Source organism: Procambarus clarkii, chromosome 26 (genome assembly GCF_040958095.1).
Source record: "Procambarus clarkii isolate CNS0578487 chromosome 26, FALCON_Pclarkii_2.0, whole genome shotgun sequence".
Classification (NCBI taxonomy): domain Eukaryota; kingdom Metazoa; phylum Arthropoda; class Malacostraca; order Decapoda; family Cambaridae; genus Procambarus; species Procambarus clarkii.
Genome location: NC_091175.1, coordinates 27,086,821 through 27,112,592, shown reverse-complemented (window position 1 = coordinate 27,112,592; position 25,772 = coordinate 27,086,821). Strand labels below are relative to the sequence as shown.

General features: G+C 46.9%; 2 protein-coding genes across 2 annotated transcripts; both read left to right on the top strand.

Moving 5' to 3' along the window:
* Positions 1-6,545: 6,545 nt before the first annotated feature.
* LOC138368865 (uncharacterized) lies at positions 6,546-14,867 on the top strand. Its single transcript, XM_069331578.1, has 2 exons — positions 6,546-6,588; positions 13,819-14,867. Exons 1-2 carry the CDS (start codon positions 6,546-6,548, stop codon positions 14,865-14,867), a joined length of 1,092 nt encoding a protein of 363 aa, XP_069187679.1.
* A 4,325-nt stretch (positions 14,868-19,192) lies between these two features.
* LOC138368864 (mucin-19-like) lies at positions 19,193-20,011 on the top strand. The gene has a single exon (XM_069331577.1). It carries the CDS (start codon positions 19,193-19,195, stop codon positions 20,009-20,011), a length of 819 nt encoding a protein of 272 aa, XP_069187678.1.
* The last annotated feature ends 5,761 nt before the right edge of the window (positions 20,012-25,772 follow it).

The window sequence follows — 25,772 nt, the reverse complement described above, 5'->3', positions numbered from 1 at the left end:
GTGTAGTGTACCCTGGCACTGTTGTGTAGTGTACCCTGGCACTGTTGTGTAGTGTACCCTGGCACTGTTGTGTAGTGTACCCTGGCACTGTTGTGTAGTGTACCCTGGCACTGTTGTGTAGTGTACCCCGGCACTGTTGTGTAGTGTACCCCGGCACTGTTGTGTAGTGTACCCCGGCACTGTTGTGTAGTGTACCCTGGCACTGTTGTGTAGTGTACCCTGGCACTGTTGTGTAGTGTACCCTGGCACTGTTGTGTAGTGTACCCTGGCACTGTTGTGTAGTGTACCCCGGCACTGTTGTGTAGTGTACCCCCGGCACTGTTGTGTAGTCTCACCCGGCACTGTTGTGTAGTCTCACCTGGCACTGTTGTGTAGTCTCTCCTGGCACTGTTGTGTAGTCTCTCCTGGCACTGTTGTGTAGTCTCTCCTGGCACTGTTGTGTAGTGTACCCTGGCACTGTTGTGTAGTCTCTCCCGGCACTGTTGTGTAGTGTACCCCGGCACTGTTGTGTAGTGTACCCTGGCACTGTTGTGTAGTCTCACCCGGCACTGTTGTGTAGTCTCACCTGGCACTGTTGTGTAGTCTCTCCTGGCACTGTTGTGTAGTCTCTCCTGGCACTGTTGTGTAGTCTCTCCTGGCACTGTCGTGTAGTCTCTCCTGGCACTGTTGTGTAGTCTCTCCTGGCACTGTTGTGTAGTGTACCCTGGCACTGTTGTGTAGTGTACCCTGGCACTGTTGTGTAGTGTACCCTGGCACTGTTGTGTAGTGTACCCTGGCACTGTTGTGTAGTGTACCCTGGCACTGTTGTGTAGTGTACCCTGGCACTGTTGTGTAGTGTACCCTGGCACTGTTGTGTAGTGTACCCTGGCACTGTTGTGTAGTGTACCCTGGCACTGTTGTGTAGTGTACCCTGGCACTGTTGTGTAGTCTCTCTCGGCACTGTTGTGTAGTGTACCCTCGGCACTGTTGTGTAGTGTACCCCCGGCACTGTTGTGTAGTGTACCCCCGGCACTGTTGTGTAGTGTACCCCCGGCACTGTTGTGTAGTGTACCCCCGGCACTGTTGTGTAGTGTACCCCCGGCACTGTTGTGTAGTGTACCCCTGGCACTGTTGTGTAGTGTACCCTGGCACTGTTGTGTAGTGTACCCTGGCACTGTTGTGTAGTGTACCCTGGCACTGTTGTGTAGTGTACCCCCGGCACTGTTGTGTAGTGTACCCCCGGCACTGTTGTGTAGTCTCTCCCGGCACTGGTGTGTAGTCTCTCCCGGCACTGTTGTGTAGTGTACCCTGGCACTGTTGTGTAGTGTACCCCCGGCACTGTTGTGTAGTGTACCCTCGACACTGTTGTGTAGTGTACCCCCGGCACTGTTGTGTAGTGTACCCCCGGCACTGTTGTGTAGTGTACCCCCGGCACTGTTGTGTAGTGTACCCCTGGCACTGTTGTGTAGTGTACCCCTGGCACTGTTGTGTAGTGTACCCCCGGCACTGTTGTGTAGTGTACCCTGGCACTGTTGTGTAGTGTACCCCGGCACTGTTGTGTAGTGTACCCTGGCACTGTTGTGTAGTGTACCCCTGGCACTGTTGTGTAGTGTACCCCTGGCACTGTTGTGTAGTGTACCCCTGGCACTGTTGTGTAGTGTACCCTGGCACTGTTGTGTAGTGTACCCCCGGCACTGTTGTGTAGTCTCTCCCGGCACTGTTGTGTAGTCTCTCCCGGCACTGTTGTGTAGTGTACCCTGGCACTGTTGTGTAGTGTACCCCCGGCACTGTTGTGTAGTGTACCCTCGGCACTGTTGTGTAGTCTCTCCCGGCACTGTTGTGTAGTCTCTCCCGGCACTGTTGTGTAGTGTACCCTGGCACTGTTGTGTAGTGTACCCCCGGCACTGTTGTGTAGTGTACCCCCGGCACTGTTGTGTAGTCTCTCCCGGCACTGTTGTGTAGTCTCTCCCGGCACTGTTGTGTAGTGTACCCTGGCACTGTTGTGTAGTGTACCCCCGGCACTGTTGTGTAGTGTACCCCCGGCACTGTTGTGTAGTCTCTCCCGGCACTGTTGTGTAGTCTCTCCCGGCACTGTTGTGTAGTGTACCCTCGACACTGTTGTGTAGTGTACCCCCGGCACTGTTGTGTAGTCTCTCCCGGCACTGTTGTGTAGTGTACCCCCGGCACTGTTGTGTAGTCTCTCCCGGCACTGTTGTGTAGTCTCTCCCGGCACTGTTGTGTAGTGTACCCTCGACACTGTTGTGTAGTGTACCCCCGGCACTGTTGTGTAGTGTACCCCCGGCACTGTTGTGTAGTGTACCCCCGGCACTGTTGTGTAGTGTACCCCTGGCACTGTTGTGTAGTGTACCCCTGGCACTGTTGTGTAGTGTACCCCGGCACTGTTGTGTAGTGTACCCCGGCACTGTTGTGTAGTCTCTCCCGGCACTGTTGTGTAGTCTCTCCCGGCACTGTTGTGTAGTGTACCCTCGACACTGTTGTGTAGTGTACCCTGGCACTGTTGTGTAGTGTACCCTGGCACTGTTGTGTAGTGTACCCCCGGCACTGTTGTGTAGTGTACCCCCGGCACTGTTGTGTAGTCTCCCGGCACTGTTGTGTAGTCTCTCCTGGCACTGTTGTGTAGTGTACCCTCGACACTGTTGTGTAGTGTACCCCCGGCACTGTTGTGTAGTGTACCCCCGGCACTGTTGTGTAGTGTACCCCCGGCACTGTTGTGTAGTGTACCCCTGGCACTGTTGTGTAGTGTACCCCTGGCACTGTTGTGTAGTGTACCCCGGCACTGTTGTGTAGTGTACCCCGGCACTGTTGTGTAGTCTCTCCCGGCACTGTTGTGTAGTCTCTCCCGGCACTGTTGTGTAGTGTACCCTCGACACTGTTGTGTAGTGTACCCTGGCACTGTTGTGTAGTGTACCCTGGCACTGTTGTGTAGTGTACCCTGGCACTGTTGTGTAGTGTACCCTGGCACTGTTGTGTAGTGTACCCCGGCACTGTTGTGTAGTGTACCCCTGGCACTGTTGTGTAGTGTACCCCGGCACTGTTGTGTAGTGTACACCTGGCACTGTTGTGTAGTGTACCCCCGGCACTGTTGTGTAGTGTACCCCGGCACTGTTGTGTAGTGTACCCCGACACTGTTGTGTAGTGTACCCCTGGCACTGTTGTGTAGTGTACCCCGACACTGTTGTGTAGTGTACCCTGGCACTGTTGTGTAGTGTACCCCTGGCACTGTTGTGTAGTGTACCCCGACACTGTTGTGTAGTGTACCCCTGGCACTGTTGTTTAGTGTACCCCGACACTGTTGTGTAGTGTACCCTGGCACTGTTGTGTAGTGTACCCCGGCACTGTTGTGTAGTGTACCCTGGCACTGTTGTGTAGTGTACCCCGACACTGTTGTGTAGTGTACCCCTGGCACTGTTGTGTAGTGTACCCCGGCACTGTTGTGTAGTGTACCCCCGGCACTGTTGTGTAGTGTACCCCTGGCACTGTTGTGTAGTGTACCCCTGGCACTGTTTTGTAGTGTACCCCTGGCACTGTTGTGTAGTGTACCCCTGGCACTGTTGTGTAGTGTACCCTGGCACTGTTGTGTAGTGTACCCCCGGCACTGTTGTGTAGTGTACCCCTGGCACTGTTGTGTAGTGTACCCCGACACTGTTGTGTAGTGTACCCTGGCACTGTTGTGTAGTGTACCCCGGCACTGTTGTGTAGTGTACCCTGGCACTGTTGTGTAGTGTACCCCGACACTGTTGTGTAGTGTACCCCTGGCACTGTTGTGTAGTGTACCCCGGCACTGTTGTGTAGTGTACCCCCGGCACTGTTGTGTAGTGTACCCCTGGCACTGTTGTGTAGTGTACCCCTGGCACTGTTGTGTAGTGTACCCCTGGCACTGTTGTGTAGTGTACCCCTGGCACTGTTGTGTAGTGTACCCTGGCACTGTTGTGTAGTGTACCCCCGGCACTGTTGTGTAGTGTACCCCCGGCACTGTTGTGTAGTGTACCCCCGGCACTGTTGTGTAGTGTACCCCCGGCACTGTTGTGTAGTGTACCCCCGGCACTGATGTGTAGTGTACCCCCGGCACTGTTGTGTAGTGTACCCTCGACACTGTTGTGTAGTGTACCCCCGGCACTGTTGTGTAGTGTACACCGGTACTGTTGTGTAGTGTACACCGGCACTGTTGTGTAGTGTACACCGGCACTGTTGTGTAGTGTACCCTCGACACTGTTGTGTAGTGTACCCTGGCCCCAGGTCTAAGCTTGCTGCTTGACCTCCTACTCTTCTCTGTATTCCTCTTTAATTTGTTGTGTTTGAAGTTTGTTTCTGCTACTTCTACCAGTTTGCCTTCCATGTTATTTTTTCACCCATATGTATTGATCACTCATTCTCAACTGGGCCTTCTAAGATGACTCCCTTTGTGTCTGGCTCATTCACAGTGATTAATTGATAAAGTTTGGCTGATTCAAGGGGGTGTATGTGTAGTGGGGGGGGGGGGGGGGGCACCAGAGGGGGTGCACCTCCTACAACCTGACCTCTTGCAACCTGTCCTCCTACAATCTGTCCTCCTACAACCTGTCCTCCTACAAGCTGTCCTCCTACAACCTGTCCTCCTATAACCTGTCCTCTTACAACCTGTCCTCTTGCAACCTGTCCTCCTACAAGCTGTCCTCCTACAACCTGTCCTCCTACAACCTGTCCTCCTACAACCAGTCCTCCTACAACCAGTCCTCCTACAACCTGTCCTCCTACAACCTGTCCTCCTACAACCTGTCCTCCTACAAAGAACGTCACGTTTCGCTCGGAAGCGTTACATAAGACCAAAAATTGTCGTACTAGAAAATGGAGGCGGCTGGCGAAAGTGACGTACTGTCCCGTTTTCTGTTTTGGGTCCTCTGGTAGGTTAGGATAAGGACACTTTAAATAGACCGTTTTCTTGACGTTGGGACACCTTAGAAGGACAAGCTGCTTTGTGACGGCTGCGTCTGGGGTACGAGTGACGAGATGAACTACCCAGCGGGTTGTTAGTCTTAGTGATAATGACGCTTCCGAACAAATTGGTCCTTCGAAGCAAAAAATTAATATAAGGAAGATGAATAAGCGATTGGAGAATGTAAATAAGAGAAGGATTGTGAATGTTCGAGTAGATGGTAAACACCATTGTACGGGATTCAGCAGGCTGAACAGATTGTGAATATTCTGGTGGATTGTGAATGCTAGAGGAACTGTGAATTGGTGAGGGAGACTGTGAACACTGGATTGTGACCGCTGGAGGGATTGTGAACGCGGTAAGTCAGTAAGTGGAAGGGAGATGAATGTACATTACAGCCGGATATAATATTGGATCATAACTACACAAGACAGTATTGTGGATATCATCCTGGGAACCATACAACGACACACAACGACCAATCACAATCCCTGTAAACACACACCGTAACTGTCCCGATTGTTGCCGTGTTATACTGGAGTGAACGATATGGAAGAAAATGCAGAACAGAACCATTGAAGAGCAGAGGTGCCATAGGCACAATCAGAGAACACTGTATAAACATCAGAGGTCCACGGTTGTTCAACACCCTCCCAGCGAGCATAAGAAATATTGCCGGAACAACCGTGACAATCTTCAAGAGGAAACTACATCATTTCCTCCAAGGAGTGCCGGACCAACCAGGCTGTGGTGGGTATGTGGGCCTGCGGGCCGCTCCAAGCAACAGCCTGGTGGACCAAACTCTCACAAGTCAAGCCTGGCCTCGGGCCGGGCTTGGGGAGTAGAACAACTCCCAGAACCCCATCAACCAGTTATCTAACAACCTGTTACAAACTTGTTTCATCTTGGTATTGTTTTTATGACGTGTTAGAAAGTTGTTATAACTTCTTAGATAGTTGTTACAACTTGTTCAATCGTTGTAGCAACGTCGTAGTTCCGTCATGTGTTTGGCGGGAAGTAGTTGTAAGGAGAAAAGTGTTTGAGAAGAGTGGAGGAAGTGCGGGGTGAGGGCCACAGTGGCAGAGGGGGGTGAGGGCCACAGTGGCAGAGGGGGGTGAGGGCCACAGTGGCAGAGGGGGAGAGAGAGAGCATAAAAAACCTCTGGTGGGTGGGATAGGGGGCCAGGATAGGGAGGACTGTCACTCAGACGACGACGCGCGGATGACAGAGGACAGAAGTGTACAGACGGCCGGGAGTGCTGCAGAGAGAGAGAGAGAGAGAGAGAGAGAGAGAGAGAGAGAAGTAGACAGACAGAGAGAGAGAGAGAGAGAGAGAGAGAGAGAGAGAGAGAGAGAGAGAGAGAGAGAGAAAGAGAGAAAGAGAGAGAGAGAGAAAGAGAGAGAGAAGTAGACAGACAGAGAGAGAGAGAGAGAGAGAGAGAGAGAGAGAGAGAGAGAGAGAGAGAGAGAGAGAGAGAGAACACCACCATTGCGGCAGACGTCACCTCGACAGAGGAAGGCAAAATAAAGGAGGAAGTGAAAGAGGTAACAAAACCATCAGAAATTCTGAGACTCACAGCAATATCCCTACAAGTTATGCGACTAATAAAGGTCCCAGGACCTTCAAGGCCAGCATGGAAGAAACAGCAGACACCTTAGCAACAATAAAGGTAACATGTAAGTCGATTGGTTTAAATAGAGTTAAGCAGAACGAGTGTAGTGTGATCACGCTGGACGTTAACGAGACAGGGACGCGTGAGAGAGATGTGAGAGCATGTGGGCCGGGAGGGACCTCTCACCCACCACAAAAAACACTGCAAGACACCTGCATGTAACCAGTTGCGGGAGAGAGAGAGAGAAGGGAACTATCAGGGGGATCGAACACCGACCTGCATGAAGCAAGACCATCACTCTACCGTCCAGCCCAAGTGGTTGGAGAGAGAGAGAGAGAGAGAGAGAGAGAGAGAGAGAGAGAGAGAGAGAGAGAGAGAGAGAGAGAGAGAGAGAGAGAGAGAGAGAGAGAGGGAGAATGTAAGTAAGCACGGAAACAGGAAAGGAAAATTATTGTTTTAACTAGAAGAAAGAGACAGTCAAACTGACACACACAAAGAGGGGGCCTTGGTCTAGCGGAGAACATCTTCCAGTCGCAACTGTTACACCCGGGATCGATTCCTGGACGTGGCAGACATAATATGGCACAATTTCCTTACATAATAAAGTTTAACTCAGGAAAGTGTAAAGTAATGAAATTAGGCGAAGGGAGCAGGAGGCTGAACACAAGGTACCATCTGGGAGGTGAAATCCTGCAAGAGTCAAATAGAATGAAAGATCTGGGGGTTGATATCACACCGAACCTGTCTCCCAGAAGTCCACATCAAAAGGATATCATCAGCGACATATGCTAGATTGGCTAACATAAGAACTTCCTTTAGAAACTTAAGGAACGTAAGGAACCGTTCAGGATCCTGTATACCACTTATGACAGAATCCTGGAGTATGCAGGATTGCATACTAGGGGCTCGTTCTTGGGGATTGTGTTTTTGTGTGTGTGAACTCAACTAATTGTGCTTGCGGGGGTTGAGCTCTGGCTCTTTAGTCCCGCCTCTCAACCGTCAATCAACTGGTGTACAGGTTCCTGAGCCTATTGGGCTCAGGAACATATCATATCTACACATGAAACTGTGTATGGAGTCAGCCTCCACCACATCACCCCCTAATGCATTCCATTTGTCAACCACTCTGACACTAAAAAAGTTCTTTCTAATATCTCTGTGGCTCATTTGAGCACTCAGTTTCCACCTGTGTCCCCTAGTGCGTGTGCCCCTTGTGTTCAATAGCCTGTCTTTATCTACCCTATCAATTTCCTTGAGAATCTTGAATGTGGTGATGTCCCCCCTAACTCTTCTGTCTTCCAGTGTGTGTGTGTGTGTGTGTGTGTGTGTGTGTGTGTGTGTGTGTGTGTGTGTGTGTGTGTGTGTGTGTGTGTGTGTGTGTGTGTGTTAGGAATATATGTAGTAGATATAATAGTAGATAATAATAGTTTGCTTAGAACGGTGGGATGCAGGAGCTAATTGGCTTGATTCTGCAGAGGAAAATAGTAAATACACACACACGTGGGCTCGCCCCCATTCCTCCATGTAACACACACACAAGGGGCACACACACAAGGGGCATACACACAAGGGGCACACACACAAGGGGCACACAAACACAAGGGGCACACACACAAGAGGCACACACACAAGGGGACACTGGTGGAAAGTGAGTACCCAAGTGAGCCATAGAGATACTACCTGCTTGATGGGGTTCTGGGAGTTCTACTCCATAAGCCTGGTGCTACATAGCCTTCTCGGTTTGGTGCCTTCTTTTGATAATTACTTACTCCCCAAGCCCGGCCCGGGGCCAGGTTTGACTTGAGAGAGCTTGGTCCAACAGGCTGTTGCTTGGAGCGGCCCGCAGGCCAAGCCTGAGTTGTGAGTCAAGAAGGGTAGGCACACAGTACCCTTTCCTACCTTAGTCACACTAAAAAGAGTTTCTTTGTGTCTGAGTGGAGTTAACAAATGGAATGCATTAGGCAGTGATGTGGTGGAGGCTGACTCCATACACAATTTCAAATATAGATATGATAGAGCCTAATAGACTCGAGAATCTGTTCACCGGTTGATTGGCAGTTGAGAGGCGAGACCAAAGAGCCGAAGCTCAAACCCTGCAAACATAACAGTTTGCTGAGTACACGAACTCACGCATGAGCGCCCAACCACCCAACATACACTTGACACACTACACGTGTCATGTGTCACTCTCCCTGTGTCAAAACCCGGGAATGACTGATTGGGAACCAATCCATAGGTATTCGACCCTGTTCTCTTAGCAACAATTAGAGACTGGGAAGTAAACAGATTAGCGGGTTGGCTCTAGGGTAACACCTGTAGGGTAAGACTTAGTGTGCTAGGGAAGGGTAAGCCCTCAGCCTGCTAACAGGCGTCTCTCCTATACCAACCTGTATAAAAAACTATTTTTGTTTTTAAACGACTAGTTTTAATTTTTTCTCTTCAGTTTGAGAATTAAAATATTTTTAGTATAAAATACAGGAACACAGGACTTTGATCTCTACAAATAATATCAATATGTTTTTGACAAATATATTTGTATATGGCAAGTATATTTTACAAATAACTTGTTTTTGAAAAAAATAAATATGTTTACTGCTATTAAGTACAGTGTTGAGGCTGTGAAAGTACACGCAATTGGTCATCTAATTTTACTGCAATATTTCTTGGTAAATAAAACTAATTGGCACATTTGTGCCATACTTTCTGTAATGCGCCTTCAGGCGATGGGTTCCATCTTTCTGCCACACTCGCTGTTGTATGATTATAATTAAACCAATAATATGGAAGAGTAAATCAGCTTCGCTGTGTTGCCCTGCCTCATTGGTGAAGCACAATGCCTCACTAACTGCCTTACCATAAGGTTTTCCTGGTAATCACTGTAACAGTCTCTGATCAAGCTTCCTGGGTAGTCATTGTTTATCAAATTCACTCTTGTTCGCTGATTGAGGTCCGCTAATTACACCCCTTTTTATGGGTAGGGTGTTGAAAATAGGTCTCTTAAGAGCACCCATTATTCCCAAAGGGAATATTTTGGACACTATGTCATGACTCCTGATCTCGTCAGTAATTCTTTCAGGGAGCAGATTTGAGATTAGTCTTCCTACTATATTTCCAAGTGTAAATTGTGATGTATATCGCTCTCGTCTGCGCTCCAAGCGCTATTTTACGTGTTGTTCTGTGCTTCTGGGAGGTTTATCACTCTGTGTCCTGTTTAGCATATTACCGTGTTGGTGGTGAAACCTTAACATTTCTAGTCATTCTTTTTTTTCTTTCTCTTGCTAAAAAATCTTGTGCGAAAGGTTGTGGATAATCTGGCACACATTTGGTTATATCGCCTGGTTTCTGATACATTACACTGGCGCTATAACTCGGAATCATATGTGTTTATTGCTAGGCTTGAGTGGAAACCTGCTTTAAAAATTAAGCACCAAGTAGCATGGCTTCGGGCCAAGTCAAGTGTGCCCACTTACTGTGTAGTATCTAGCAGTTACATCCACATAACGGTAGAACCATCAGTTCTACCCTTTCCCGCATGCAAATATGACCTATAAGCAGGTCAGCCACCTCTCCTACTCCAGGGACTTCTCCTCGTGCCATTGTGAAGACCTCCTGGAATCTTTTGTTGCGTTTTTCACACACCTCTTTGTCATTCTCTGAGTACCTGTTCTCAGTTTCTGCACCTGTTTTTTCAGTGTTGTTTTCCTCCTGATGGGACTGTGGAGCAGTTTTGGTTCAGTCTTGGCTTTATTTTCTGTCATTTTCATACTGTCTCTCTGCTGCTCTTCTCACACTGGCATACTCATTCCTGGATCTCAAGAGTTCTGTTATTTCTTTAGTTCCTCCATACCCTTTTGTTTACTTTTTTGCTTCCATACATGCTCCATTAAACCACGGATTCCTCTTTTGCTTCTCATTGTTTTCCTTTTGGGTTAAGATAAATTTGTTTACTGTCTCCTGACACTTTTGGGTGATATAATCCATCATGTCTTGTACGACTTATTTATGAGTTCTGTTTTTCCCACGGTATTTCTCTCAGGACTTTTCTCATCTCCTCATAATTTTCCTTTCGGTACGCCAGCCCTTTGCTTTCTAGTTCTCTCTTGGGGAGATTACTTCTAGCTCTACCAGGTACTCAAATATCAGTACTTTGTGGTCACTGATTCCCAAGTAGGCTTCCAACTTAACTTACCTTATATACGAATCATTCTGGGTGAATATCAGATCAAGCATGACTGGTTCATCTTCTCTCATTCTTGTGGGTCCCTTGACGTGTTGGCTTAGAAAGTTTCTTGTTGCCATGTCCAGCAGCTTAGCTCTCCATTTATCTGCTCCTCCATGTAGGTCTCTGTTCTCCTAATCTATCTTCCTGTGGTTGAAGGCTTCCATAATTAGTAGTCTGGATCTGTTCCTGCTGGCAACAGAAGCTACACTCTCTCTCTTATATTAATGGCAACCATGTTGTTTCTATCATATTCCTGTCGGAGTCTTCTGTCATTTGGTGGGGTTATATATTACTACTACTATTATTTTTTTGTCCTCCAATTGCTATGGTTCCTGTTATGTTGTCAATGAACCCTTCACAGCCCTGGATAGCCCTCTCCTCAAAACTACAGTCTTTTCTTATCAGCAGAGCCACTCCACCTCCACCTCTTCTTTCCTTCTCTTTCCTTACTACATAGTATTCCTGTGAAAACACTTCATTTGTTATGGCTTTCGTTAGTTTTGTTTCTGTTAGTGCTACTATGTCTGGGTTTTCTTCTTGGTTTTTTTCAACAAGTTCGTGTGTTTAATTTGTAATTCCAATATGTTTGAGTACATTGTCTTGAAGCTCTCGTTTTTTTGGTCCATTCTTATTTCCTCTGCCCCTTGGTGGGCATTCGGCCGGTGTAGGAAGTTGTTCCATGGGTATGGAAATTTGTGATATGGTTAACAGGATCTCGGAGGATTCTGGGGTTAGGGGTGGGAGGTTAAGGGAATGGGGGACAGTGAGGGTATGGGGTGAGGGGGTAGGGGGGACAGGGAAGGTATGCAGTGAGGGGAAAGGGAGGGTATTGGGGTTAGGGGGCCAGGGAGAATGTGGGGTGAGGATGAAGGGAGGGTTGAATGAGCATTTGAATGGAGTCAGGGAAGGTCCGGGGTGAGGAGGGTTTCTATTGGGAGGAAAGTGGGGGTGTTGCAATTCTCTCTGGGGTTGCTGGGCTGCTGGTTGGGGGTTCCCCACTTTCCTCTGAGAATGTTAAGTTGAGCACCCTGGTTCCCTGGTTCTCTCCTCTCTTCCTGCACTTCTCCCTTGTATCTGCTTCCATGATTCTCTCCTCCCCTGTCATATCCCTCTGAAGGAGTGTTTTTTGTGTCCTCTTACATTTAACAGTTGGAACTTCCTTGCTAGAATTTCCTCCTTCGTGGTCTCGTTTGTAAACACTATCTATATAAGTCAATTTCTGTCCTTGTTGTACCAGTCTAACCCAATAACCTTCTATGCTTTGTTTGACCCTCTGCATCTTTAACCTCTTAGGATCTCTCTCACTGCCTCTCTGTCTTTAGCTTTCCATTCTGTCTGACTGTACCCTTCTTGTTCTTTAATGCCCACTGCTACCACTGAACTTTTATTTTCCAGTTGCTGACTAGTGCCCCATGCTGCGTCCTGTGAGGTAGCTGCTTTCGTGGCTACTTCCTTCACTGTGGACACTGCTTCTGAACTCTTTCTTAGTATTTCTGCATATTTGGCATGTACATACTGTGGCAGTCGCCACCATTGGTATATTTCCATCTTGTATTGCGATGGTGATCTGATTCCGAGCGTTAGTAGGGTTATGTTTGAGGCGTCTTATCTCCTCTTCAGCTACTTACAGCTCGCCTTGCAGGCTGCTTATTGTTTCCCTCATTTCTTACAATGAGGGAAATGCAATGAGAGTTAAGATAGCATCCGGGGAGTGAGGGTGAGTAAGGGAAGGCATTTGAAGAGAGGGAGAGCAAAGGTGGTGGTCGCAGAGAGGGAAGGGGCAAAGGAGGGCGATGTTCCTAGTGGTGGTGGAAGGGGGGCTCAGGGCAGGGCAATATGATCCTGGGTCCCTGAATGTGTGTCAGTTTGGGTTTGGAGTTTGTGGGTTTGTGTGAGTGAAGTGTGAGTGAAGATGCCCGAAACGCTTTGCGTAATAGTGGCTTTAGGCATTGTATGTACTAGCTATACCTATAAGTTAAACAATCCTTGTAAATATTTATTGTATGTATGTACCTTACCTAAATAATATTGTATTGTATTGTATTGTATTGTAAGTGTGGGTGTGGGGGGGGGTGATGTGTAGTGTGAGAGGGGGTGGGAAGGAGGGGGGTGTGGGGGTGATGTGTAGTGTGAGAGGGGGTGGGAAGGAGGGGGGTGTGGGGGTGATGTGTAGTGTGAGGAGGGGGGTGTGAGACAATTCATCACCTATGTGCCAACTGACTGCCCAGCTGAACCCCTTAATGTCTCTCTTAAACTTATTGAGCGTCTTTTGATTTATAACTAAGCCTTTCTATGATATTCAAATAGCACTGTACACCTTTTGATGACGTGGAGAGGATAGGCCCACCTAGGTGACTTTTGCCTTGTTTGTAGAGGCGTGTGTGTGTTGTGTTCATATATATATATATAGAGAGAGAGAGACAGAGACAGAGATAGAAAGAGAGGAAAAGCTAAAGGAGAGAGGAACTGAATAATTGAGAGAAAAAACGCTAGCGAGGAGAGACTGTGTGAGCCAGGGAAAGTGAGAGGCGACCTGGCCACGTGAAGCTTGCAAAGTTGCAGCACTTAAAACTTGGTAAAGAGGTGGAGGCGGCCATAAGCCAGGGCTGAGCTGCTCAGTATTAAGGGCAGGTGATAACTGAATTATTTAGAAAACTTCCCAGGGAAAGTTCAGAGTATCTTTAATGACAAATTTCTTGGTAGAATTTGCAGGAAAGTTCTAGCATTACCAGGAGATGTTGAAATGGAAGAGAGAGAGAGAGAGAGAGAGAGAGAGAGAGAGAGAGAGAGAGAGAGAGAGAGAGAGAGAGAGAGAGAGAGAGAGAGAGAGAGAGAGAGAGAGAAACAGATATCCGGTCTAGCTTACTGTAAGAGCCAGTAGACCGCCATCTTACTTATGACACCCCAAGGGGAAAACGCCTTGAAATAGACGAATATCGTTTATTCCTTTACATGGCCGCTTGGGGACTGTCCGCCCCAATAGTTTTAATATATATGCAAAGCAGCAACATCTCTTTCACGGTATTAGCAACAAGGCTCTATCAAAGACACATCGTTTTATCGCACAACCAGATCATCGCCAGAGATATCTTCATACCAGAGATATCCTCACCAACAATATCAAAATACCAGGAGATATCCTCACCAACAATACCAAAATACCAGAGATATCCTCACCAACAATACCAAAATACCAGAGATATCCTCACCAACAATACCAAAATACCAGAGATATCCTCACCAACAATACCAAAATACCAGAGATATCTTCATACCAGAGATATCCTCACCAACAATATCAAAATACCAGAGATATCCTCACCAACAATACCAAAATACCAGAGATATCCTCACCAACAATACCAAAATACCAGAGATATCCTCACCAACAATACCAAAATACCAGAGATATCTTCATACCAGAGATATCCTCACCAACAATATCAAAATACCAGAGATATCCTCACCAACAATATCAAAATACTAGAGATATCCTCACCAACAATATCAAAATACCAGGAGATATCCTCACCAACAATACCAAAATACCAGAGATATCCTCACCAACAATATCAAAATACCAGAGATATCCTCACCAACAATACCAAAATACCAGAGATATCCTCACCAACAATATCAAAATACCAGGAGATATCCTCACCAACAATACCAAAATACCAGAGATATCCTCACCAACAATACCAAAATACCAGAGATATCCTCACCAACAATACCAAAATACCAGAGATATCCTCACCAACAATACCAAAATACCAGGAGATATCCTCACCAACAATACCAAAATACCAGGAGATATCCTCACCAACAATACCAAAATACCAGAGATATCCTCACCAACAATACCAAAATACCAGGAGATATCTTCACCAACAATACCAAAATACCAGGAGGTATCTTCACCAACAATACCAAAATACCAGGAGGTATCTTCACCAACAATACCAAAATACCAGGAGGTATCTTCAACAATACCAAAATACCAGGAGGTATCTTCACCAACAATACCAAAATACCAGGAGGTATCTTCACCAACAATACCAAAATACCAGAGATATCTTCACCAACAATACCAAAATACCACACTGATAATTCAAGAGTAGACATGAACAGAACACTACATAAAGCCATTCAACCAACTCTCACAGTCTTGGTCCTTCAGACCAGATATTATCAACATTTTCAACGCGCTGCCACAGTTAACGGGGGTTAAACTTGTCAAGGAACATTGTCAGTGGTTTTATAGTGTTTTAATATATCTGGTTTATTATGGTGTGTAAGTAGATCTGCTGTGAGGGTGGGCAGGCGCCTGCCCACCCATGCCTTCCCCAACCCCTGCCCACCCATGCCTTCCCCAACCCCTGCCCACCCATGCCTTCCCCAACCCCTGCCCACCCATGCCTTCCCCAACGCCTGCCCTTTCCTGTGCCTGTTCAGGCTTAGCATTTTGTGAGTATGAACTAAGTAGATAATGGCAGGCATGTGTTCCAGCGTCATGTGACCAGGCAGCTTGGTCATCCCCCTCGTAGTTGAGCGCTCCGTACCAGTAGCGCGAGCGCACGGTGTAATATGGAGAAAGAGCCTGGGTACAGGGTTGCCAGATCCAAATTGCTAAAAGTAGCGAACTGACGATCAAAAAGTAGCGAATTTGCAAGTAGAGTAGCCCAATTTTTGGTTTAGTCAAATCGAATCAAATCAAATGTTTATTCAGGTAAAAGTACATACATACAAGATGAGTTACAAACATAATGTTAGATTTCTAGATAGCGACAGTACATACAGACAGACGACATTCAAATTTAGTAAGTTTATCTTCCTTCTTTGATAGAACAGACTTGATGCTCATCTGCTGATGACTTACCTCCGATATATTTTGTCCGTGTTTTAATGTTTCACTGTGTTTGTTTAAACCACTTCTATGAGCTCTTATCTCAGTTCTTCAAACGTTACAATATGCCTTATTTCCATCTTCTTTCACTTCAGCCAGCCACTTTCCAAACACGGGATCCTTAAGCCAGGACATCTGAAACGCTTTCTGGTATTTAGACCACTTCCCCATTTTACACTTCTTTATTTTAACACTTAAGCAAATTCTAAAAGTAACAGCGGTAACATCTTTTCTATATGAGGTAACTTGTGTCGAACTATCCTTGTGGAGGTCAGAGCCACACTAACAATGCAAGCACAGATGAAGCTGCCAAGTTCACTGTATGCTAATCCGCTCTAACGACAGTCATTTGATTCTTGGAAACACCTAAAGAGAAACCTAATATTTACAGTAGGCAACAGTGGGAGGTCACTTCACATAGACAGTACCCGGGATGAAGTATTAATGGCAATTAAGGTTGGGAAATCTATAGGCCCTGGGGAGGATTATCTTGCCTTGCGGTTACTTTTTCTTTGGGAAGTTCCTAGGATCATCGTCCCCAGGGGGTCGGTCTCTGACCTGGCCTCCTGCGGTAAGTAGTCTATTCAAGCTGTTGGACGCGGCTGTGATTTGTACACATGACATTATAAAAAGCATAAAAATCATCATTGAGTTTCTTAACATTAATAGCCCAACTTGTTTTTAAAGTAGCCCAAAAAGTCGCAAGTAGCGAAATTAAAAATTTAGGAGCGCGGGGCTCTGAAAAGTAGCCCAATTCGCTACTTGTAGCCCAATCTGGCATCCCTGCCTGGGTACAGGGAAGATACCTGTGGGAACCGACCTGTGAAATTTATATTTATTTAATTTATATGAATTTATATAGAATTTATATATACGTTAATTTATATATTTCGATAGCAATTTGTATGATGTTTAGCGGACTGTATTTCTGCAATAATCTCACAAATCGATCCTTACACATTAGGGGGTTATCTTAAATTTATATATATATGCAGCCAATCAAACTACAGTATTAAACTACATATATTAGTTAATAAAATTGGAGGTGCCTTATCTTATTGTATGGTAGGCTTAGTCCACCAGGTATAACTGGGATGTAGACACCAAATTATCCTCGTGTGAGGCTAGTTTCCATCACCCAAGTAACTGATGTACCAAGATTAATTCTTGCTTCCTCTTCTTGTTCCTGACAAAGGGCACTAGCTGTAAAGCCGGAATCCTAATATACGACAGCTATATCAGATGAAACATTTATAAAATATCAGATAAGGACCAAGGACTAATTACCTGTGTTTAGTGGCTTGTCTAGCATTTCTAACCGGTTCACCCTATATCTACTTAACATTAACTGGCCAGAAATGATTAGATAAACGGGTTTCGGTAAGACACTTCCCTTGTTTAGATGTTGACTGTGTGTTGATGATGGAAGAAGCACTAATTTGATCTCCATAACACTTCGTCCTAGAGAATTATAGGAGCTGAATTTGCTCCCACTATGGTGGGAGCACATTTACTCTATTATGATACTAATAATTAAGTTAATTCAAATGAGATGTTTTTATGATGGTAAAAGTCCAAAGACAACTGTATTTAAGAATAATTCCCAACAGAATAGCTAGTGAATTTATAGTACTATGTTGCAATGATATTCCGTTTTCTATTGATGGAAAATTCCACTACAAGCTACATTTTCTATGGGTTAACTTGTGTATACAACAGCAGCAATATTATCTGCCTGTTGTATGTTATATTAGTAAATGGTGTCGGGTTTTCCGACAATACCAGCAGCAATATTCGCAGATGTAGCTCCTCTGCACAAGGGAGGTAGTAAAGCCTTGGCAAAAAAATATAGACCAGTTGCACTAACATCATACAATAAAAGTTTTTGAAAGAGTGATTAGGAATCAAATTTCTAGTTTTACGGAAAATAATGAGCTAGACAATCCAGGACAACATGGATTTAGAGCGGGAAGCTCCTGTCTGTCACAGTTACTCAACCACTATGACAAAATCACAGAAGCCCTAGAAGAAAAGCAAGCTGCAGATGTTGTATACACAGACTTTGCAAAGACATTCCATAAGTGTGACCATGGAGTGATAGCCCATAAAATAAGATCAATAGGAATAACGGGTAAAGTGAGGGGTTGCATTTTCAACTTTCTGTCAAACAGAATGCAGAAGTGACAGTCAATCAAATAAGATAAAGAACCAAGTGCAGCAAAAAGCTCTGTACCCCAGGACACAGTCCTTGTACCGCTGCTATTTCTCATTCTCATCTTGGATATATACAAAAAATACTAGTCACAGCTTCGTGTCAGCCTTTGCTGATGATACAAAAATCAGCATGAAAATTGCCACTGTAGAAGACACTGAAAAACTGTTGGCAGATATAAATAATGTAAAGATTTAAATAAAATAAATAATAAAGCACTGAACATCAGAGGTCCACGGCTGTTCGTTACCCTCCCAGCAAGCATTAGAAATATTGCTCTAATGTAGGTGGATGTATTCAAGATGCACTTGGACAAGTTCTTGCAAGAAGTGCTGGACCAACCGCCTGGCCTCAGGCCGGGCTCGAGGAGTAGATGAACTCCCGAAACCCTCTCCAGGTATGCTCCAAGTATGCTCCGTGTTTCATGTTCCAGCCTCGCGTGCCCAAGGCACTTCAACTTCACCTCACAGTTCCGTGTTCCAGCAGCAGACAAACGGGAAACCTCTCAACTCTCCTAATGTGTTTGTGTGGTTTAGGTTTGGATGCCACTCATCAGTACTATACAACTTCCTGAAACCTTTCTTGTACAGTGTGTGTCGTTGATGTTGTTTACGTTGGGTGTGTGTACTCACCTGGTGGTGCTTGAGGGGGTTGAGCTCCGGCTCTTTGGTCCCGCCTCTCAACCGTCAATCAACTGATGTACAGATTCCTGAATCTATTGGGCTCTATCCCGAGCCTACTGTACTCACCTACATGTGTTTTCCAGGTTGTAGCTCCTGAACCCCGGCTTGCCAGCAGTCGGTTGTCTAATACAGTGCCTCCCGATGCTCTTGTTTCTCGACATTGCTACTTAGGGATTTATTTATTGTTTGCGTTACTCTCATCTCTCCATGGTTCTTTATTCACTACTCTTACTTATAAAAAGTTCTTTATAACAGTTCAACAACTTTTATCAACATTATGTTGATATAACATTTAAATATTTCAACATTATTGAAGGGGGAGACACTTCTGTGCCTCCAGCTGTCATCCATGCCCTTAACTGGCCAGGTTTTTCTTATCTACCTTATCAATTCCTTTGATAATTATGAATGTCGTAATCATGTCCCCCCCCCCCCTCGGTTCCTTCGCTGTTCATGTGTCGTGATATTGACTTTTCTCTAGCAACATTAGGGTCAGCGCTATCATTCTTTCCTCATACCCCCGATCCTTCGTAATTCTGGCATGAGCTTCGTAACAAACTTTTGAACCATTTCAAGTTTCCAATATGCTTGTCGAAGTTGGGGCTCCACGACTGTGTGGTGTACTCTAGGACTGGCCTCACGGAGATGGTGTACTCTAGTACTGGCCTCACGGAGATGGTGTACTCTAGGACTGGCGTCACGGAGATGGTGTACTCTAGGACTGGCCTCACGGAGATGGTGTACTCTAGTACTGGCCTCACGGAGATGGTGTACTCTAGGACTGGCCTCACGGAGATGGTGTACTCTAGGACTGGCCTCACGGAGATGGTGTACTCTAGGACTGGCCTCACGGAGATGGTGTACTCTAGGACTGGCGTCACGGAGATGGTGTACTCTAGGACTGGCCTCACGGAGATGGTGTACTCTAGGACTGGCGTCACGGAGATGGTGTACTCTAGGACTAGCCTCACGGAGATGGTGTACTCTAGGACTGGCCTCACGGAGATGGTGTACTCTAGGACTGGCCTCACGGAGATGGTGTACTCTAGGACTGGCGTCACGGAGATGGTGTACTCTAGGACTGGCCTCACGGAGATGGTGTACTCTAGGACTGGCCTCACGGAGATGGTGTACTCTAGGACTGGCCTCACGGAGATGGTGTACTCTAGGACTGGCCTCACGGAGATGGTGTACTCTAGGACTGGCCTCACGGAGATGGTGTACTCTAGGACTGGCGTCACGGAGATGGTGTACTCTAGGACTGGCCTCACGGAGATGGTGTACTCTAGGACTGGCCTCACGGAGATGGTGTACTCTAGGACTGGCCTCACGGAGATGGTGTACTCTAGGACTGGCGTCACGGAGATGGTGTACTCTAGGACTGGCCTCACGGAGATGGTGTACTCTAGGACTGGCGTCACGGAGATGGTGTACTCTAGGACTGGCCTCACGGAGATGGTGTAATCTAGGACTGGCCTCACGGAGATGGTGTACTCTAGGACTGGCCTCACGGAGATGGTATACAGTGGAATGGAAGGACTTATGATTCTGATTTTTATGAGACCAGAGGCCATGGTGGAAAGGGCAATGTTGGCCTGTTAAAAATTTGAGGTGCAATTCGGTATGTAACTCTCCATCCATACAAAAAAGGGAGGTTATCTTGAGATGATTTCGGGGTTTTAGTGTCCCTGCGGCCCGGTCCTCGACCAGGCCTTCACCCCCCCAGGAAGCAGCCCGTGACAGCTGACTAACTCCCAGGTACCTATTTACTGCTAGGTAACAGGAGCATCAGGGTGAAAGAAACTGCACATCGTTTTTCGCCGGCGCCCGGGATCGAACCCGGGACTACAGGGTCACGTGTCCAGCGTGCTGTCCGCTCGGTCACCGGCTCCCTCAATGCTTGTCGAAGTGTGTGTGTGTGTATATTTAATATTTACTATTTGTATCTGCAGAATCGCGCTATTAGCTCTTGGACCCCGCCTTTCTAACCAATTTATTTTCCTCTATTATGTCTACTACATGTATTTCTCTTGCACGCACGCACGCACGTGTGTGTGCGCGCACACACACACACACACACACACACACACACACACACACACACACACACACACACACACACACACACATACACATACACACACATACGCCACAGAAAGGAGCCCGTACCATGTCAAGCACAAGGCGAAACTTCAAAAAGTTCAGAGGTATGCCACTAGGCTAGTCCCAGAACTAAAGAGGCATGAGTTACGAGGAAAGGTTGCGTAAAATGCACCTCAAGATACTGGAAGACAGAAGAGTAAGGGAAGACTTGATCACAACCTACAAAATTCTCAGAGGAATTGACAGGGTAGGCAAAGATAAACTGTTTAACACGGGTGGTACGCGAACAATGGGACACAGGTGGAGACTGAGTACTCAAATGAGCCAAATTGACGTTAGAAAGAACTTTTTCAGTGTCAGAGTAGCTAACAAGTAGAATACATTAGGCAGTGATGTGGTGGAGGCTCACTCCATACACAGTTTCAAATGTAGATATGATAGCATTATGTATTTCGGGGTACCGAGTGCATCTCTATCTTCATAGAGAATGTGATGCTTGCTAATTAATTATGCACACAGGAAGAAAATGTAGAAAAGTCAAAAGCAAATAAAAACGAAAGAGGATCAGGAGGAAAAGAGAGGGAATTCAAAACAGAGAGAGAGAGAGAGAGAGAGAGAGAGAGAGAGAGAGAGAGAGAGAGAGAGAGACAGAGAGACAGAGAGGTAGAGGGGGTAAGAATGTTTTTAGTGTAGTATTTTATTGTCTTAGCTTCCCAGATCTGAGGAGAGGACAAAAGAAGCCGGTGTGGAGGCGGAGTGTGAGGGGCACATGTGGTCCCTTGTGAGGGGAGGATGGCGTGTAGGGAGGGCTACAAGGCGGAAACAGGGGTGGGAAGTGGGGAGTTTGGGAAGGGTGGAGCGAATTGAGGGCAAGAAGCCGCACGAGGCTTGGAGGGTAGAAATGAGAGATTACAACATGTTGTGGGATAGGAGCCGTTAGAATGAGGGAAGGCTACCTAGTAGGGAGGGGAAGGCTACCTACGGTGGTGGTGGGATGGTAGCAGAGAGGGAGGGAAGGGAGAGGGAGCAGAAACAGGCTATTTAAATCACTGGTGCTATCCCGTCTTGAGAATTGCTCGGTACTCACTTCCCCCTTTCAGAGCGGGAGTACTCACTTCCCCCTCTGAATTAGAGGGAGTACAGAGAACATATACGGCACGCATAGACACGATAAAACATCAAAATTATTGGGACCGTTTCAAAGCTCTCAAAGTGTACTCTAGAAGGGAAACGAGAAAAGTATCAAATAATATATACATGGAAGATACTTGAAGGCCAGGTCCCAAATTTGCACAGTAGAATAACAACATACTGGAGCGAAAAATACAGAGGGAAATGCAGAATAGAACCAGTGAGGAGTAGAGGTGCCATAGGCACAATCAGAGAACACTGAACATCAGAGGTCCACAGCTGTTCAACACCCTCCTAGCAAACATTAGAAATATTGCGGGAACGAAGGTGGATGTATTCAAGAGGCACTTTGATTGGTTCTTGCAAGAAGTGCCGGACCAACCAGGCTGTAGTGAATGTGTGGGCCTACGGGCCGCTCCAACAACAGCCTGTTGGACCAGGTTATCACAAGTCGAGCCTGGCCTCAGGCCGGGTTCGGGGAGTAGAAGACCTCCCCAAACACTCCTCCAGGTATGCTCAAGGCAGCAATGTAGTGTTTGAAATAAAAGAACAGATTTGAATGAGAAATTGACAACATACTGGTCTGTAGAATTAACCAAAGCTACCCAAAGCCTACTAGCATTACGTAAGTAATGCTAATGAAGAAATATGGTATATTTACTCACTATAATGTTGGTGCTGAATGCAGAACATGATTAAACCTATTTTTACTCTGAAATAATCTAATTTCATAACAAAATTAGAAGTAAATATGTAGCAGATGACGTCATAGGAAGTCAAAAGTTCAAGCGACAACCGCCATAGTGACAGTATTGGGCAGCGTCACTCATCCTGTGAGTGGACACACCGCCATAGTGACAGTATTGGGCAGCGTCACTCATCCTGTGAGTGAACATACCGCCATAGTGACAGTATTGGGCAGCGTCACTCATCCTGTGAGTGGACACACTGCCATAGTGACAGTATTGGGCAGCGTCACTCATCCTGTGAGTGGACACACCGCCATAGTGACAGTATTGGGCAGCGTCACTCATCCTGTGAGTGGACACACCGCCATAGTGACAGTATTGGGCAGCGTCACTCATCCTGTGAGTGGACACACCGCCATAGTGACAGTATTGGGCAGCGTCACTCATCCTGTGAGTGGACACACCGCCATAGTGACAGTATTGGGCAGCGTCACTCATCCTGTGAGTGGACACACCGCCATAGTGACAGTATTGGGCAGCGTCACTCATCCTGTGAGTGGACACACCGCCATAGTGACAGTATTGGGCAGGGCCACTCATCCTGTGAGTGGACACACCGCCATAGTGACAGTATTGGGCAGCGTCACTCATCCTGTGAGTGGACACACTGCCATAGTGGCAGTATAGGGCAGCGTCACTCATCCTGTGAGTGGACACACCGCCATAGTGACAGTATTGGGCAGCGTCACTCATCCTGTGAGTGGACACACCGCCATAGTGACAGTATTGGGCAGGGCCACTCATCCTGTGAGTGGACACACCGCCATAGTGACAGTATTGGGCAGCGTCACTCATCCTGTGAGTGGACACACCGCCATAGTGACAATATTGGGCAGCGTCACTCATCCTGTGAGTGGACACACCGCCATAGTGACAGTATTGGGCAGCGTCACTCATCCTGTGAGTGGACACACTGCCATAGTGGCAGTATAGGGCAGCGTCACTCATCCTGTGAGTGGACACACTGCCATAGTGACAGTATTGGGCAGCGCCACTCATCCTGTGAGTGGACACACCGCCATAGTGACAGTATTGGGCAGCGCCACTCATCCTGTGAGTGGACACACTGCCATAGTGACAGTATTGGGCAGCGCCACTCATCCAGTGAGTGGACACTGCCATAGTGACAGTATTGGGCAGCGTCACTCATCCTGTGAGTGGACACACTGCCATAGTGACAGTATTGGGCAGCGTCACTCATCCTGTGAGTGGACACACTGCCAAAGTGACAGTATTGGGCAGCGTCACTCATCCTGTGAGTGGACACACCGCCATAGTGACAGTATTGGGCAGTGCCACTCATTCTGTGAGTGGACACACTGCCATAGTGACAGTATTGGGCAGCGCCACTCATCCTGTGAGTGGACACACTGCCATAGTGACAGTATTGGGCAGCGTCACTCATCCAGTGAGTGGACACACCGCCATAGTGACAGTATTGGGCAGCGCCACTCATTCTGTGAGTGGACACACCGCCATAGTGACAGTATTGGGCAGCGCCACTCATCCTGTGAGTGGACACACCGCCATAGTGACAGTATTGGGCAGCGCCACTCATAATGTGAGTGGACACACCGCCATAGTGACAGTATTGGGCAGCGTCACTCATCCTGTGAGTGGACACACCGCCATAGTGACAGTATTGGGCAGCGTCACTCATCCTGTGAGTGGACACACCGCCATAGTGACAGTATTGGGCAGCGTCACTCATCCTGTGAGTGGACACACCGCCATAGTGACAGTATTGGGCAGCGTCACTCATCCTGTGAGTGAACACACCACACCGCCATAGCAGCATGTACAACACTCCCCAGTGGTAAGAAAACCCGCTGGGTTGTTCATCCTGTCTTGTACCCAGACACAGCTGGGACTTGCTTAACTGTCTCAAGTGAACAGCTCCTCAAACTAGAAGATTAACATCTGTCACCCCTTAAAATCTTACGTTATCTTGTGAGTACAAAATGGGGGAATCTTTTAAGAACCCTGGCCCGTCACAGTATCAATATTTGACAAATAATGTTTTCCTAACTCAAGCAATGTGGGGTTTATTATTCTTTACATACATTCCTAATGTCCCTCAGGTGTTCACATTCATGTAGATAGTGGTCAAGGCGGTGTCCGTCACTCTCACCACAGATTCTGCAACTTCGCTGATCAACTGTTGTTTCCATTCCGAATCGCCATGGATATTTGTATCCAAGACGGATTCTCGATATTACTGATTCTCTCCCTCGTCCTCCGCCTCTTCGTCCATAATGATCGGGATTGCCAGCTGCAACCATGTTGTACCATCGTACAGATTCACTGGTTTGTGCTTCTATCCTCCTTTCCTCAGTTACCTTGTCACGGTGATGTTGCCTGATTATACCTCTAATTGGTAGTTGAGTCTTGGGTATGAAGTATTCAATATGGTCTCCTTCAGCGCCTTCAGCAGCCAGCACATCTGCTAGTTCATTCCCACATATTCCAACATGGGAGGGGATCCACAGAAACTTGTCGACTCTTCCCTGATTGGTTAGTACCCTCGCAGCTCTCTTAATTTCAGCGACTATTGCAAGATTTTCTGCCTGATTTTACTTAGGCTTTACAGTGCTGCTTTAGAATCAGGACAGATCACTGCACCATTAGTGTTTCTTTCAAGATATCTTAACGCCATAACAATGACACTTAGCTCTGCTTGCGTTGAAGAGGCATAGTTCTCAAATACGCGTTTTTTCTTCATTTCTGCGTAAAAAAGCATTATCCTTAATTACAGTGTATGCTGCACCAGCCCTGCCATTGACAGGCTTTGATGACCCGTCAGTGTAGACTTGATCTAGTTAATTTCCGGCTTCTATATAACTTTCCTGGAGATACTTGTGCCTCATTTCTTGTGGTATCATGTTGGGTTTTTCGTTGCCATCTCATTGATGATACTCTTGCATGAGTCATCCTCCCAGGGAGGTAACCTCTCTACAGGCAGGAGCTCACGGGCAAGCAGGTGAAGGTCTTCGAGGAAATAGACTGATCTGTGTGGACAGCGCTCGGGATTCGTAGTCCTGAGGTTCCGGGGTCGATCCCCGGTGGAGGCGGAAACAAATGGGCAGAGTTTCTTTCACCCTGATGCACCTGTTCACCTATCAGTAAATAGGTACATGGGAGTTAGCCAGCTGCTTCCTGGGGAGGTTATCTTGAGATGATTTCGGGGCTTAGCGTCCCTGCGGCCCGCTCCTCGACCAGGTCTCCTTTTTGTTACACCTCCC

Bases quoted from the DNA above. Each gene is read 5' to 3' on its own strand.
- LOC138368865 (XM_069331578.1), top strand. From the start codon at position 6,546: ATGGAAGAAACAGCAGACACCTTAGCAACAATAAAGGTAACAT. The intron at 6,589-13,818 runs GTAAGTCGATTG...TCGCACAACCAG, and splicing joins AGCAACAATAAAGGTAACAT to ATCATCGCCAGAGATATCTT.
- LOC138368864 (XM_069331577.1), top strand. From the start codon at position 19,193: ATGGTGTACTCTAGTACTGGCCTCACGGAGATGGTGTACTCTAGGACT.